Source organism: Hippoglossus hippoglossus, chromosome 17, assembly GCF_009819705.1.
Source record: "Hippoglossus hippoglossus isolate fHipHip1 chromosome 17, fHipHip1.pri, whole genome shotgun sequence".
In the NCBI taxonomy this organism is placed as follows: Eukaryota; Metazoa; Chordata; class Actinopteri; order Pleuronectiformes; family Pleuronectidae; genus Hippoglossus; species Hippoglossus hippoglossus.
The window spans coordinates 12,073,874-12,091,114 of NC_047167.1; the positions used below are offsets into that span (position 1 = coordinate 12,073,874).

Below are 17,241 nucleotides of genomic sequence, written 5' to 3' on the forward strand. Positions count from 1 at the left end.
TCTCAGACAGCTGTAATCACGTGATTACACACGTTCTTTTATTGATAAAAGCATCTATTTGGAACATTTGGCCGTTTCCTGTCCACATATGTGATCAACACTCATGTGGGTTCCCGAAAGGCAAAAACGCAGTAAACACTGTGCTGACAAAAAGAAAAAGCAACTTTCTTTTTTTTTTTTTTGTTATACAACAATGAATTAAACATTTTTCAACCTTAAACAAAAACTTACAACTGAAACCAGTGTGCATCATCATGGATCTAACGCCGCGTCCACACCATTGTGGAGTGGTGCCCTGGATCCTTTGTTATGTGCAACTTCACCTCTATGACGGTCCACACAAGCAACTGACAAGTGTGCAGAAAATACACAACAGCTGTATCTTCTCCGTTCTCTGTCATTAGTGAAAGATCATTGACACGTGTCGTCAGATTTTCACTTTGGGTAAAGTGAGGGAATCTCTTGATTTCTCACTGCTCACATTCCACTGTCACTCATGTCAGAGATGTTGTTCAATGGAGGGAGATACTTCTTTGGATCGCCCAGGAAAGGTGAGGAGGGAGGCTGGTTGAAGTGGCCCATCAGGAAGATCCCGATAGTGCCGATGAAAAACACCAGCGTCATGACGATGAAGCAGACTCTGTCGATCACCCGGGCAACCAGGAACCACTCCTCATTCTCCTGCGTTTAAGACAGAGGTAAGAGATTGTAAGCTGATATTTCCACCTGCGAAGATGACGTATATAAAGGTGTAAATGTAAGAGCTCACGTTCTGGAAGTTGTTTTTCTGCCGTGCAGTCTCTGCGATATGTTTGCAGGACGCCACACACTGCTTCAGCTCTGGAGAGGCGTTCGCCAGGCTGGCACCGAGCTGCTCAGCTGTGCCGCCCTCCATCCCATCATCTGAGTCCGAATCAGACCAGAGAGTCATGTGGTTACAAGGGGAAAATACATTGTCGTGTGCACACAAACATCTTCAGACTCATTCACTTACGTAGCTTCTCTAATACTGACTTCATCAGTCCGTTTCTTTCTTTGAGTCTGGCAAACATGAGTTCGGACCGAGCTGTTCTCATCACGTATTCCTCCGCCTTGATGATGAGGGTCATGGAGCTGCGGCGTCGGCACGGAACCAGGAACACATGGTTCACGTCTGTAGTCTGAGTTTTGCCGTTTCCGGTTGCCATGGTGTTGTCGTTGTTCGGTGTCCAGGGCTGCATCTGCATCCTCAGCAGTCGAGGCAGGATGTTGAGGAGGATCTAGGAGGGACAGCAGGTCAAAGGGTAATCCTGTGGCAAACACACTGATGTGGACTTGTCACAGTGTAGCTGCTTATTGGATGTTCCATTGAGAAAAGAGGATGTGTGGCCTCATGCTCACCTTTCGGACTTTGTCTGTCATTATGTGGGTGTTGGGGGTCCTCAGGGACACGTTGAGGACGATCACACAGTTCATCACGACCATGGTGGTCACTGACATCACAAACATCAGATACCTGTCGCCAGAGGTTCATAAATCACACATATCGATTCTGATCTGAAATCCTATAGAGTGATGCGTGTGAACTCACTTTCCAATAAGAGGCACCGCTTTAGAAGTCTCTGGAACCTTCTTGGAGATAAGGAGGAGGAACACAGTCTGACCCAGAAGAGTTGCAATAGACATCGTGCACTTCTGACCGCCAGCTGCAAAAACCAAACCACACACGGCAGTATTCAGTCAGACTGGTGAGGTTTTGTGCTCAAAAAACATTAGCACTGGAATGGCACTCAGTAGAGCACATAGCTCCCCCAAGGCCCAACAGTCCCCTTCTGAAACCAAGTTTAAAATCACAAGACCCAGATTTTTACTTGGATATGTGATCCAAATTTCACCAAATTTCTCATAAACATCAGTCCCCCAAACATGGATCTTGTTCTCATCAAGATCCATGAATTATTCTCTGAGAAATCAAGGTAAATGTCGAAAACACTCTATCTCGCACTTTTAAAGAAAATGAAAAATAACTTCTGGATCTGCCACAATCGACACCAAAATTCCATGGGTTCTTCCCTGACCAATAGTGCATCCCTCCCCCAAATTGCATGGTAATTTGATTATTAGTTTTTGAGTAATCCTTTTTAGAATGGCACCCAGTACAGCGCATATAACTCCCACAAGGCCCAACATGTCCCACTACATTCAGTCAAGATGAACCACATTGTACACAATTAATAAATATCCTCTATCCTCTAAATTTGTCAGATTTTTTTCTTTAAGATCCAAGAGTTACTCTCTGAGAAATCAACAAAAATGTTGAAAAACACTCTTGTTTGAATTTTTGGATCTCCCTGATTCCGATACACACCAAAATCCAACGGGTTCTTCCCCGACCAATACTGCATCGTTCCACCAAGTTTCGTGGTGATCTGTCTTGCAATTTTTGCACAATGCTGCAAACTAACAAACGAACAATGAAACCATAAAAAACTCCTTAAAGGCGGAGCTAATGACGGAACTTCAGGTTAATGTATTATAATCTCGTGATGAGGCTGTTTGAGGTTGATGAGACTGAGGTTTGGCTTTTCCAAGATGTTGCAGCTTTTAAAGAAACAAAGGGAAGACAAAGACCTTTGGCAGGTAAGTAGTAGACGAGCAGGCAGAGCGAGGAGAAGAGCACACAGGGAGCAATGATGTTGATGATGTAGAACAGGGGCTTTCGCTGGATGATGAGGAAGAAGACCACCTCCTGGTACTCGCGCTCGTCCTTCGTGTACTGAGTGTTGATGACTTTCTTGGCCGGCCTGTGTTTGATGACCCACTCGCCATTCTCTACCAACAGAGATGTCAGTGTTGGTTTCATGTTGTGCATTTATTTTAAATCCATCATTTAAATGTGTCACATTTATTTGTTTGTACCTGTGAAAGCTTCTGGATCAATGTCCACCCACTCCAGCGTTTGGTTGTCCTCCTGTTTGAGCACCAGTTCGATCTCATTGGCACTGTAAGTCTGAGAGCTGCACACGGGGGAGAGAACATGTTGTCTGTCTCCACAGCAAACACACAACCATCAATTCACTCTAACAATACAGCGCGGTGACTGAAGGAGGCATCGTCTCTGCTGTGCGGATCATTGTAACACAAAGGAACCTGACAAGCAAATAAACAAAGATTTTACAGATACTGGGATTAAATGTAAAGCTTTTCATTTACATTAATGTTTTATATTTAATTTGTCTCCTGACATTATATTCTGTTTCAAAGCCGTGTCCCCACTCTCAGTATGGTTATAATTTCTATGGGAATAGTAGTATAAGAAGTATTAACATGTTTACAACGCTATTGTATTTTACATCCCTTACATAATTTATCTTGTTATCCAAAAATACAAACAATTACACAAAACTGTATATACACAAAATACACAAACAACAACTAAATTCATTGATTAAAAAGGAAAATTACAATTACATTATATTATATTATATTATAATTTATATAAATGATATAATATTAGATTATCATCATATTAATGCTTTTTATTGTAATCTGTCTAATTTCTTTAACCTTGATTTACCTTCAGGGATCAATAAAGTCTTATATTTGTGTAGATTATCACAAATTAATGAATACATGAAAGACAAAGAATGAACTGGTTTGATTTATGTGGAGTTACAGTATCTTGTGTTTTGTAATTGTACTTCAAATGCACCGTTCACTGGTGTGAATCGTTTAAACCCGGCAGATCATGCCTCCACTCACCGGAAGACCATGGTGCAGTTCTGCCAGTCGAAGGGGAAGTAGTTGACAGTGATGGCACAGGCACTGCGGTAGATGGCAGGAGGCAGCCAGTACACACAGCCGTTAGGAGACACAAGTGCGTTGCAATAGAGAGCGACCTCAAACTGTCCGTCCACGCTGCAGAGCAGAAGACAGAGGAGAGAGAACCTGACCGATTAACTGTTGGCGATTTGAGCGCAAACACACACACGGGAATTTATTGATGAACATTTGATATGCAGAGATTTGTAGATCTAGCAAATACAGCAAAAAGCTACTCAGCCTCACTGATATTCCACAAGCGTGCTGTTTTCAAGGATTGGAGGCAAGGGAAGAAAAACTGCCTCCGAAATATGTTTTTAATATGATGTTGTGTAATTGCAATTACATCTCAAGGCCTCTAAGCACCGAATAGACATTTAAACAACATCCCTTTCTTCTCTTGTTGTGCACGGTTCATTTTTCAACTAAAGTCTCTCCTGACAGTTTTATTTTTCTCTCATTGGACTGAACAAATATCGGAACCTTTTTGAAATCATGCTCATAAGAGAAGGTTGATAACACCCACTTGTTCTCCAGGATGACGTCTGGCAGCCAGATGCTCTTGGAGGGGATACGTAGCTCAGAGGTGATGTTTCCGTACAGAGCCGACCTGGGCGGCTGGTCCCATCTGAGCCTGTAGTCACACCATTGCTGCAAACACAAACACTGAAGGTTTGACTTTTGACCGTTTTTTGTAAATGTGCCACGATAAAATTCAGCATCCTTGAAACAAGAGTTCAGCAGATGAAGCGTGTGTGTGTGTGTGTGTGTGTGTGTGTGTGTGTGTGTGTGTGTGTGTGTGTGTGTGTGTGTGTGTGTGTGTGTGTGTGGTCACCATCTCGATCCAGACACTGGTGGTGAGGGCCTCCTCCTTTTCATTCTGAGGAGAGGTAGTTGAGGAGTTAACAAAGGCCTGGGCAGCCTAATCAGAAACACCACAGAGTGAACATCACCCACCAGGGAGATGAGGTTGGTGAGCGTCATCTTGATGTAGACCGGAGTGATGTCCCCGCTCTTCTCCGTGGGCCGGACGTGCTTGTTGTAGCCCCTCATCAAATCCTTGATAAGTTCTCCTTCGAGGTTGACGGCAGATGCTGCTGACAGACCACACAGATTGGGGGTGAGGGATTTAAAGTGGAACTCAATTTCACACACGATTTTGTTTGTCATGAGGAGTACGACAGTTGTTTTCATGAAAAGAAAAATGATCCTCATGACATCATTAGTAAAGTCTTTCATTCAGGAGCATCTTAGGGGCACACTATCAAAGATAATGTGCACGATAGGAAATGTAGGCTGCATTGTGTTTGGAGCTCGATCCAGACCAGGGACTAATAAGTGGGATATCTCAGCCTTCAAACTAATCAGTACAGGAATGAAGAAGAAATGTTTAGGAGACTGATTATTACGAGTGTGTGTAATTTGGTGCAGATACCAATAAAAATCTGCATCTGGAAAAACTAAATGTGGCTTCATAGGGGAGCTGTTGGGCTTTGGCTGAGGTATGTGAGTGGCCTTGTAGGTTTTTCTGTATGATTAAATTCAGAAAAAATAATTGTAAATCTAATAGAGTGCCTTGGCTGAGGCCGCTCTATTGCCATATTAAAGACAAAAATCCTGGATCTGCCCATTTTTTCACTTCCACACTCACAAAATATGGCTTCACACCTACACAAGATTTCATGTAAATCAGCCCAGTAGTTTTTGTTGAGTAATAAATTGACAAACAAACGCAGATGAAAGCATAACCTTTGTAACAAGAGGTCAGTAAGTGCAGGGCTCAAGAGAGCGAGCTGAATAAATGAAGTCCACTACAATGTTTGTCTCATTTAACAACAGACTGAACAGAACAACAATGGATTTTACACTGAAACATATTTAACTTGAATGTCTCTCAATTGAGCACATATACAACCTCCAAGGCCCAACAGTCCCCTTCAATCCATTCAAACTGGACCACATTACACACATCAAGACACATGAAGTATTTTCTGAGAAAACTGGGAAATTGTTGAAAAACGCAGTTCTGTTAAAGAAATGTTTTAATGGGCCCTTCCCTGACCCATAGCACATCCTTCCACCAAGTTACATGATAATCCCTCCTGTAGTTTTTGTGTAATCTTAGTTACAAACAAACCAAACAATCAACCCACAAACAAACAAACAGAGGTTATTGATGATAAAAAGCAAAACAAAATAGTTTGATTTGCTACCTTTACTTTGCTAGACACAGCACAATTAAGAAACAATATGTATTTGAGACTAATGCAGATCATTGTGTTGGGAGCACTGCTATTTGTTTCAGGGTCTTTTATTTGAATGGAAGAAAAAGAGGCCTAATACTTTAGTATTACTATAGTACCATAAAAAAAAAATTCTGATATTATTGTGTTATTACATTTAGATGAGTCAAAGGTTATGACAATCAGGCCCTCGTGAAGAATAACTTAACTTTGCTATTTCTGTTTTTCTTCATTATTTTCTCATTACTGTGTTATTGAGTCTGTACAAATCTAAAGATCTGACCTCACAAATTCACACCGATTCATGCACACGCCCAGGATATAAAGTGTCGTCTGTATCAAACATGGCAGCAGGTTGATAATCCAGCGTTCCTACCTGTGGCGGAAATCATAAACACCCTTATGAAGAGCGACAGAGAGCGCAGACGTCCAGGATCCATCAGTGTTGTGTGTTGATGCCGAGACAAAGCTCTGATCACTAATCTGATACACACTGACACTGCTTGATAGAGTCACTGGCACAGAGCCTGTGTGTGTGTGTGTGTTTCCCAGCAGAGGTTAGGGCTCACGCTGATGGGAGGGTTGCGGTTTGGAGGAATGATTGGAGGTTGGTGGGGGAGTTGATGATTGTTAGGGTTAAATCCAAGAGTGTATTTCCAGTACTGCATAGTCAGCTGTCGCACGCACGTACGCACACGCACACACACGCACACACACACACACACACACACACACACACACACACACACACACACACACACACACACACACACACACACACACACACACACACGCACACGCACACACGCACCCACACACACACACACGCACACACGCACACACACACACACACATTATACCCAGTCCATGTCTGCCCTCCAGTGTTAAGGTACACCATCAAAACAGACACTCTATTGTAATTCTCTTGGTCGCACCTGGCTTCTGTCTTTCAGTCGTCCACACACAGAGACAATAAGATAAGTTGTGGACTCTTTGGGGGGCAGCGAGCTCTCAAGCTATAAACAGCTTTTTCCATTATACTTAAATGTGTCCTCTATAAAAAAAGGATTACAGGCAAGAAAGATTAGACGGGAAAGACAAAGCAGCAACACAGTGTGTGTGTGTGTGTGTGTGTGTGTGTGTGTGTGTGTGAGCCCAAAAAAAGTACAGTGGAAGAGAGAACAGGTGATAACTCTCCATTCTGTGATGACTGATCAGGCTCTGTGGAGGTTGCTGACCCATTTGTGGCCTGTCATTACTGTATGTGTGTGTGTGTGTTTGTGTGTGAGAGATCCATGTATTACTGATGTTGTGGGGTCCTAAATCGGTTTACGAGGTCACATTCTGGGGACTTGTCATCCCCATAACGAAATCATTAGATTGAGGTTAAGGTTCGACTTAAATTAAAGTTAGGTTTAGGTTAAAGTTATGTTAAGGTTAGGGTTAGGGTTAGGCAAGTTGTAACTATGGTTAAAAGTAGATTAAGTCTCTAGGTAATGAATGTAAGTCAATGTAATGTCCTCTGAGGTCATGGAGACACAACTCTGTGTGTGTGTGTGTGTGTGTGTGTGTGTGTGTGTGTGTGTGTGTGTGTGTGTGTGTGTGTGTGTGTGTGTGAGTCACAGAAACACTTGATCCTGCAATGATACAACCCAATTCCCACACATACATATTAACACCCAAGTCAGGGACAGGAGTTGATGAGTAGCAACAAAAGTATGTGTGTGTGTGTGTGTGTGTGTGTGTGTGCATGTGTGTGTGTGTGTGTGTGTGTGTGTGTGTGTGTGTGTGTGTGTGTGTGTGTGTGTGTGTGTGTGTGTGTGTGTGTGTGTGTGTATGTGTGTGTGTGTGTTTACACAGCTGTTTCACTCATATCCCTGCTTATCCCTCTGTAAGGACTTGAGCCGGGCAAACAACGGACTTCGAATAGGGGGCAGACTTTAATTTTGAAGTTACTCAGGTTAATTTGGGCTCATCATCAGAGCCTCGACCGATCGGCCGCTGGGACCTGGTGACCACTGTTCGGCGGACATGGGTCATGAACACAGCTGACATGGGGCTCGTCGGCGATGCAAGGGTGTCACATCCTCGAGCAACAGTTGTCTGCACTTACAATGTTTTGACAGACAATAAGAGACTGTAGAGGTCAGTTCCCACAAAGACAGGCAGGGACGTACCGTCAGCACAGCAGCTGCTGTGTTTATGGCAACGATTAACCTAAGAGGGTTTGAAGTCAATCCGGGGTCATAATAAGAGAAACCAATCGGCATCAAAGGCTGTCTCAACTGAGACAGTTGGATCTTGACAGAACTGCAAATACTTCAGGATTAGCAGCATTAGTGTTGGCTCATGTGAATCTCTCACATTAGAAGCTTGATGTAGATACATTCAACACAACATGCCATAGCATTATAACAATTTTATTCATATATATAGATTTTTTTTACAAAAATACAAAGGATTTTTCTCTATACAAATAAATATGGTAGGAATAAAGATAACATGAATAATATATACAGTGTGAGTGCATCACAACAGGCTCAACCTTTGCAAAAGACAAGGACAATATGAATAACTTATCATTTTGTACAGATTCATAAGTTAGACAAGGTTATGTCTCCAACCACGTAAAAAAGAAAAAAACCTGCGGCGTGACGGGCGGTCGATAGTTGGGTCGATACATTCATGGCTGTGTTTTCATTTCGAGCGAAAGTCAGGCTCTCAGGCGTGGGAAAGAAAACGATGCTTTTCACAGGAGACGTTAAGTTTCTGTGATGTGCGTTTTCTTTTGTGTGTTCTTTTGCTTCCCGCGACAAGGATTTCCCGGGGCTTCTCAGACACGTCTCTCTGAGTCTGAATGTCTCCATCCCTTTTACCTTCATGTTATCTCACTTCACTGTCACGATGAAATCAAGTCTTGAGCGCCTCCAGTGCCATAGCGATGATCCTTGGTACACTGCGGTAGAATGACTCATTCTCCAGGCCGACGAGACTGTAGAAGGTTAAAGGTCGTCCTCCCACCAGTGCCCTGACCCGCGCCTGGTAGAGTCCTCGATCGTTCTTCGAGCTCAGATCAACTAAGACCTGAATAAAAGACACAGACACAGTTAGAGGAGCAATTCACGTATTATTAAACAATGCATCAGTGTACATTCAGTTCTTGTTAACTTCTACAATCTTTTTCGGATAATTCACCTCTTGGAAATTCATGCGCAGGTTTTTGTTTGGGATGTTTAGGACCCAGCTGTAGGAGTCTCTGACTTGGCTGACCTGCTGTGAGGATTCTCTCACTCCAGGACAAACTACAGGACAAACAGAAAAATATTTCATTAGATAAAGTACATGGAACATGGCTTATTCATAAAGGATGTAAAGGTATTGAATGAACTGGGTGTGACACGTACTTTTCCCGCTCGCTCCAGGTATCTGCCTCTTGCGCAGAAGGCTCCTGTACTTCCTCTGAAGACTTTTAGGCTTTACAGCATTCACAGTTTGTCGGGGGTCAGCCGTCATGTCTCTGTGCTCGCCCTCAGTCACTGTCTGGACAATAGTGGTTGGCTGAACTGGAAGTGGTGACACTAGAGTTTGTAATTCTGTTCCATCTCCAGTCTCAACAAAAGTAAAATCCTCAGACGTGGCGCTCCACGTTACATCAGGAAAAGCGTCTCTACTCGATGAGGTTTCACTTTGAGACACATCTTTTGGCACGATCTCATCTTGTGTTCTCAATTGTTCAATTTCGTTCATCAAGGCTTTTAGGAGTGACCACGGCTCCCGGGATTCCTCCTTGGACGAGGAAGCGGCGTGGAGCGGCCTCCCGGAAGAAGACGTGGGGAAGGGGGGAGCGATGGGAGACTCTTTCAGGAGGTAGGTTGTGTCCAGGTGCATGATGGGAGGAGCAGCTCTAGAGTCCAATTTGGAGCGTAGAGCTGAGATCACGGATCGATATTGTCCCTCTAGCTGATGCACCGAGGAGTCTTCCGTCTGGAGATGTGAGAATACAGATAGATATAAAGATTAGCTTAAAATAAACATCAAGAGTTTATTATAGATAGATAGATAGATAGATAGATAGATAGATAGATAGATAGATAGATAGACAGACACGTAATGTGTGCGATGCAACATTATCCTTATTTTTGACATTTTAGAAATCCACCACCAAACCACATCTACCTGTGAGAAAAGGTTGAGCTCCTGTGATGCTGGCGCAGATGAGATGTCTGTGGATGTGTCAGTGTGCTGTTTGTCCAGGTCCTCAGCCATGGTCCTCAGGTAGTTCTCCCAGTCATCCACCAAAGGGCCCACCTCTTTGAATAAGGCGGGAGGAAGTGGTGAGGGACCCTGCTCTTCAGGCACCACAGCTCCACCAAGCTGTTCTGCAAGTAATAAGGCGCCTGTTATAATAGTGACCTAAAAAACTCACATTTTTAAGATAACACGGTATCTGAGCTAGTTTGTCGGCTATTTGGCAGCATTACACAAAGACTATAGGACGGATTACCAGACACTTAAACCAATTTTCTAGAGGGAATGATTCATGGATCTTGATGAAACAAATATGACACATTTAAGGGGCTGACGTGAGTGTTTGAAATTTGGTGCAGCTTGATTGAATTTAAGGGTACTCTTCCGCATGCCATTCTAGTCTATCTATAAGTTGTCTCTACATTTGTGGCCGATGATTTACCTTCTATCTGTGTGAGACACTGGCTCAGCCCCAGGTCTCTCCTCTCTCTGGTGTGAATGAAAGCTGTGCTGTAGATGTGCTCCACCAGCTGAGGCAGAGTCTGGGTGAAGAAGGTCAAGTCCACCTTGTCCCTGATGTAGTCTTCGGCTCTCTGGAGGAGGTCCAGCAGGGTCTGCAGGAACGAACGCATCTCTAGGTGGCAGAGAGTGAAGAGAAGATCAGAACCTTGCATTACGGCAACATTTTATTTATATTGTATATTGTATATTGTAAGTAGCTTTTGTTCTACAACTCTAAGAGATTTTATCTTTACTTACGACATTTCTTGAAGCGGGTGAGGCATTTGTCCTCGGCCATGCGGCTGCAAGTGCTGGCAGACTGACCCCGGGGACAGGTCAGGGTGTAGAAGTGACATAAGGAGCTGAATTCGGATCTTTGTTCCTCCTCTGTCATCTCTGTTGTCTTTAGTAGCTCTGCACACGTTGGCTCCCGGCTCCCAAACGACTCTTTAAAAACCATGAGCATCAACAGTACTGTTATAGATAGTATTTTAACATAGATAGATATACTGTAGGTTGTACGTCAAAATATTTCAGTTTGGTGTTTTATGCTTCTTTGGTTGAAACTCACTCTGTATCTCAGCCTGAATCCAGTCAGAGAAAGCAAAAACCCGTGTGTAGACTCCAGGCTTGCCTTTCTCTCCACAGCCGTCTCCCCAAGAAGTGATGCCATAGAGCTGGAAGCGACCGGAAATTCGATCTTGGTAGATCAGGGGACCTCCAGAGTCTCCCTACAGACGAGAGAACATCCACCAAATATTTAAAAAGCTGATTTTGTTCACAAAAATCCCTATTTTCACCCAAATAAGATGTGAAAAATCTGAAAACAAAGTGACTCTAGCTCTCACCTGACAGGAGTCAATGCCTCCAGAGAGATAGCCTGCACACAGCATGGTGTTGGTGACCAGCTCTTTGCCGAGTGCACTCTTACAGGTGCTCTGAGGCAGCAGGGGAACCTTGGCCTCCATCACGACGTCAGCAGACGGTCCATCTATTCATGACAAAATACACAGAAATATTATTATTATATAAGAGTATTGACCGGTTTTAAGATTTGAAATCATCAAAAGAACAATTTCTATTAAAAGGAAACAAAAGGCATTTCATTTTGCTTGCAGGAAACTGATGCATAAATAACTTTAAAGAGAGAATATGTCCTCCACTCACCCTCATAGAGGGAGCCCCAGCCTGCCACCAGACACGGGCTGCCAGTAGGGGGCTCCACGCCAGAAGGCAGACACACCGGGGTGACGTGTTCAGAAAGGACCACTGGTGATGTCAGCTCCACCAGAGCTATATCGTTGTTAAATGTCTTTGGGTTAAACTGCAGAAGGAGGAGAGAGTTTGATTAATTGATTGATTGATTGATTGATTGATTGATTGATTGATTTCATGACAGACTGATCTGGATTTTTGACCGTTTGGGGCAGTTGTTACCTTGGGATGAGGGATGATGCGGTTCACTTTGACAACTTGTTCATCAGGGTCAGTCTTGGTGATGTCAAACTCCCCCACTACGGCCGTCCAGTAACTCTCACTGCGACTGCTTAGGAGGAGGGAACAATGAGAACAATGCGGAGTGAGGAGGAGGGAAAAGAAATTGTACAATCATTTCAAATGCTATAGACAAAATAAAGTCTCTGCTACAGTTGCAGTCACACATGTTGCTTACCCTGCAAAGCAATGTGCAGCAGTAACCACCCAGGAGCTGTCCACCAGGACCCCTCCGCACATCAGGCCGCCATCTAGCTGCAGGTTGACCAGCCAGGGCCAGCTGCCTGGAGGAGCAGGGGAGCCGCCCACAATCCTGGAGCGAGGCTGAGTGACGTTTTGCACCGCGGCCGACCTCTGACCGCACACCGCTGCAGGGGACAGAGAAACACCGATGGTCAAGAAACTATTCTCTTTGTGAATAAACAGATTAACATAAATGAAAACATACACTACTTTTTTGCAATCACACATATCTTCTTACCCTGTGCATGGGTCTGAGTAGCAGGTTCCAGGTTCTGCATTGTGTTCAGCAGGCTGCACTGGAGGACTCGGGCGCTGCAACTCTCCCCCATGATCCGGATGCAGCTCTCCTTGTCCAGTTCACCAGGTGGGCAGCGATGCTGGTAGTATGCACAGGCCTGACTCAGAGCCCAACTCCGCTGTGCTTCATCCTGAAGCTTCTGGGCCTTACTGATGACGTCACAGCTGGGCTCTGACAAGGCACTGGCAGGAGATGCTGTTGGATGAAAAAAATGGAGATCTTGATAAGGATACTACGTAAATCATACTGTAGTGACACTGGAAAAATAGGCTTTCAGGAATCAACATGGAAGTGAGAGTCATATTGTACGTACAGCAGGAGCCAGACAGTTGCCCACAGTCCTGAAACAGACAGGGAACGCAACCTCGGCAGCCAGCCTCAACACGACTTCTCTCAGAGGATGCACGCTCGAGAGCAGACAGGGCGCTGGTCATGGCCGCCTCAAGAACCACTGTGCCACGATCAGACAGCGCTGCAGGAGAGGACAGGGAGAAACCATGGAAAATTAAAAATAGTTTGAAACGTGAGAAAAGCTAGAAAAGAAGAAATCTGCAGAGAGAGATGGAACAACACGGACAATATAACAGCGGTGCATAGTAGAGCCAGACGCATGTGCCAGCTGTTTAAATGATACAGTCAAATCTGTGTGTAAGTTGGCTGCTTCATGACAAGAATTTGCAGTACAGACACCGTAGATTAGATTTAAGTTTGAAGTAATGTGTCCATCACATTACCATCACATTACCACATGTCTACAAACATCAATACAACATTTAACAGCTTCTTATTGGAAATGTTCATGAAAAGATTGTTGATATCAGAAAAATTATAAATCTGGCTATAGGATATCTGGGTCATCACATGTGAGACTGTCCTTTGCTCTGGGAAGACCATATGTGAATGTGAGCATTAGCATGAACTGGTGAAGCTCTCTGGTGTGTGTGTGTGTGTGTGTGTGTGTGTGTGTGAGTGAGTGAGTGAGTGTATAGCCCCCTTTTTCTCATGCTGCTCTTTGAGCTCATTGGCAGCGTGTGAGGGGAGCTAGCTCACGCTCAGCGCGCTGGTGAGGCTTCTACAGACACACTTCAATCGGGCCGCCGACCCTGCAGCCCCCCTCTGTGCCGCACCACATCACAGGATAGGCCACTAACAACAACAATGCTGATTGAAGACTTAATTAGAAGGCCAGGGCTGAGCGGGCAGAGGCTGCTGGGCAGGGACAGACCCCAGGGGCACGGGCTGGCAGCCCCGGGGCAACTAGGACCCAGAGTCCCTTGTTCTAAACACTCTAAACACACACCGCCACCACCAGCTGCTTGAATGAAGGTTCTGCTGTACTCAGCCCTTCAACCAGAGAAGGCCAGAGGTCCTTCATCACTGCAGCAATAGGCAAGTTTACTCTGAAGTAACATTCTTACAACTCAAAAAACGACAAACACTGCAAGCTAAAGAAGAAAAGCAACATACAGGAGTGCTAACATCTCTATTATTCACTGCTTTGGAGGCAGTTTAGTCCAGTGCTGAAATACAACGGTTGTAAAATGACTCAGTGCATTATTATATGTTGTATCACTACTTTTAAGACTGAACACCTGCTGCTCTTCACTAAAACACTTGAGCGGATATTTATCCAGACACAAATAGTAAAGTAGAGCTATAACACAACTCAAAGATTCAATGTTCACGTGCATCGGCTGTTTGGTGAAAACAAAACAAGTTTCACCAGATTTGTGTGTGAGACACGCAAATCTAAACTAATGTTTGATGTTTGAACTCCTACATAAATGAATTCTTCATCACATCACCAGGGTTATTTTGCAGGGTTGTAAGTTACATCCACCTTGGAGGATGTCTGTAAAACTCACATCCCTGACTCTAATCTCTGACAGGTTCTCTCATCTGACATACAAGAAGAAAGTGTAGAGAAATGTACCTTTGAGCGCACTCTGGGGCATCCTGTAGACCTCTCTACCTGTCGGGGCCCCCAGCAAGCAACCCAGCCCCGTGAACAGCAGTGATGTCAGCAGCAGCATGGCGTCTCAGCATCAGACCTCCACTCGAGACAGTGACAACAAGCAGACTCGCGCAGGAAGCAGGAGGGACGGCTGGAGAGGATGCTGAGGTGCTGGAGATGAGATGAGGCTCAGCTCCCAGGTCCTTATTGTCCGGTGGCTCTCTGCAATCTCCAACTGTCTCCCTCCTCCTGACTCTCTGGGCTCTCTCCCACACTGTGGTGCAGGGCATCTGTCTGTAAGTTTACTTAGAGGAACAATAGGTGCCTGGAGTGGTCCCTGGTATATATAGAGTCCCCAGGGGAACACCAGCAAGGGGGAGGGGGGGAGAGGATAGGGACGAGAGAGCGAGAGGGAGGGAGGAGGGAGAGATGCTCCCATGGCCAATACACAAACAGATGAATTCATTAAGACTGTGACAGCAAATCGGGCGCAACTTGCCAAGGCTGGACATCACAAAGAGGTTTGGTTCTATGAAAGGAGACAGAGGGAGGGAGAGAGAGAGAGATACAGATTGGGGAGGGGGAGGCGGAGTGATTGGCTGGGCAGCAGGGAAGGGGGTGTTGTTTGAATTAATTAATGTGAAAGACAGAGGGAGAAAGTTATGCAGATAAGGATATGGGCTGATGTGACACTGCAGCAGAGGAATGTACAGCGAGGGAGAGATGTCAACGTGCGTCCGAAAAGCCGAGGCTCTGAGCGTGATTGGTGTGAGCGTGGAGATGGAGGGAGGCTGAGTGACAGAGTGTGAGAGAGCGGGACAGAGGGAGAGGGAAGTGTCTGCCATTCTGCATGCCCCTCAAAGAGCGCATTGTCCCCGGCGTCCCTCTGAGGATGCCCACATCAAAGCCGTCCCCCGGGCATCACTTGGCCGCCGCCTCCATTGATCACTTACAGTCTTTTATCCCCCCCATTAAAATATTGTCAGTTCACATCACTTTTGTCTTTCTCTGCTGAACTCTGCTTTTGTTACATAAAGATACATTAAAAGAGTGTTTGTGAATATGATGTATTTTTCCAAGTCCAGAAGAAATTATTCACTGAAAAAAAAAGAAAACTTCTAGTGTTTTAGTGCAATTACTGTCAACTTGTTGGACATTTCAGCATCTGCTGAAACAAAAGTAAAACTGACTCATAGACAAAAAAGTTGGGTCTTCTTCTTACAGAGATACCTGATACCTAGATAATTTACAATACAAATATATACATACACACTATGTATAAAAATATAGCAAAAAAACAATGAAACTGCCAAAGGAGCAAAGCTCAGATAAATTATTAGCGAATATTTGTCTTTAAATCTGAGAAATGTCAAGAAATGTTACTGCAACTCGTCATTTTTAAGATTTAAAGTTCAAACATTAAAAATATATAGTATATATATATAATATTAGAACTGACGTGTAAAGCATTATGAACAACACCTACTTTAAACCTTTGGATACTGACTAAAAATAGAGCTTGTGCTCTGTAACATGCAACGTCTAATGCACTGCTGTCTGTCCTGGGAGAGGGTTTCCTCACTTTAGACCCTCCCTGAGGTTTCTGATTTTTTTTTGTATCCCTGTTAAAAGGGTTTTTGGGCAATCTTTCTTCACTCTAGTCGAGGATGAAGAGCAGAGGATGAAGAGCAGAGGATGCATCACCTCGTACAGATTGTGAAGTTCTATGAGGCAAACTGTGATTTGTGAATAGGGGCTATAGAATTAAATGGATTGGTTGACCAGCAGAGACAAAGTAATATTTAATTTTGTAAAATCACTGCAGACCAACTGAACAGGACAAGATCTCAGACAGTACAATAATCTATGTAGGGCGTGCAAATCAGCTTTACAGTACGGGACAGTAGCGATGTCTTGGCGGTATAATTCAGTCAAAAGATAATCAGTTATAAACAAAATGTTCTGTATGTTCAGCAGAAATAGACAGGGGCACAGTCCCAGCCTCCAAGGACACAGAAACAAAGTCTGTGCCGAACCCAAAGGAGGAGCACAAATTGGAGTCAACTTTGAGCCAACTCACTGGCTGAGTGATAAAAAGAGCGGCGGGCCGAATCTAGCAGGGAATCATCAAAGAGTGCCGTCCAGTGCTGCCACAAGCCAGTGCTGACAGCAGAGTTCACACTGACAACAACATACAGTACGTGTTGGAGAGAGTGTGTGTGTGTGAGACCGTGTGTTTATGTTTCAGAAAAAGGTTTGCGCAGCCAAGTCTGGTGAAAGACTGCACACAATCCAACACGTATGCAAGGGAAGAAACAGGCCTCAGGGACAGAGTGAAGACCAGAGTTAGAGAGTACAGCAAAAGGAGTCTGTCCTTTCAGACGTTTGTTAGTGTGTATATGTCTTGTTATGTGCATGGTGCCCCCAGCCCCCTCCATGCACCCGTGCAGGCACAATGG

The 17,241-nt window shown here is 44.4% G+C and overlaps 2 protein-coding genes across 4 annotated transcripts; both read right to left on the minus strand.

Moving 5' to 3' along the window:
• Nucleotides 1-16: 16 nt before the first annotated feature.
• chrng (cholinergic receptor, nicotinic, gamma) lies at nt 17-6,550 on the minus strand. 2 transcript variants are annotated; one of them, XM_034613307.1, is made up of 12 exons: nt 6,421-6,550; nt 4,759-4,895; nt 4,637-4,681; nt 4,328-4,452; nt 3,742-3,897; nt 2,899-2,996; nt 2,611-2,811; nt 1,571-1,685; nt 1,381-1,495; nt 995-1,259; nt 770-903; nt 17-681 (listed from the first exon to the last, which is right to left on the minus strand). In XM_034613307.1, the coding sequence occupies exons 1-12, from the start codon at nt 6,482-6,484 to the stop codon at nt 478-480; spliced, it is 1,659 nt and encodes a 552-aa protein (XP_034469198.1). In that variant the 5' UTR covers nt 6,485-6,550; the 3' UTR covers nt 17-477. The 2 variants fall into 2 exon arrangements, with proteins under 2 accessions (XP_034469198.1, XP_034469197.1); XM_034613306.1 differs by having other exon boundaries at nt 4,328-4,467.
• Nucleotides 6,551-8,468: 1,918 nt separating this feature from the next.
• On the minus strand, nt 8,469-15,932 carry prss56 (serine protease 56). Of its 2 annotated transcripts, none has more exons than XM_034614541.1 (14): nt 14,762-15,932; nt 13,142-13,300; nt 12,769-13,023; nt 12,466-12,655; nt 12,231-12,336; nt 11,961-12,117; nt 11,642-11,784; nt 11,365-11,524; nt 11,052-11,240; nt 10,735-10,926; nt 10,221-10,423; nt 9,449-10,028; nt 9,240-9,346; nt 8,469-9,128 (listed from the first exon to the last, which is right to left on the minus strand). In XM_034614541.1, exons 1-14 carry the CDS (start codon nt 14,859-14,861, stop codon nt 8,955-8,957), a joined length of 2,715 nt encoding a protein of 904 aa, XP_034470432.1. In that variant the 5' UTR covers nt 14,862-15,932; the 3' UTR covers nt 8,469-8,954. The 2 variants fall into 2 exon arrangements, with proteins under 2 accessions (XP_034470432.1, XP_034470431.1); XM_034614540.1 differs by having other exon boundaries at nt 12,231-12,339.
• Nucleotides 15,933-17,241: the final 1,309 nt, after the last annotated feature.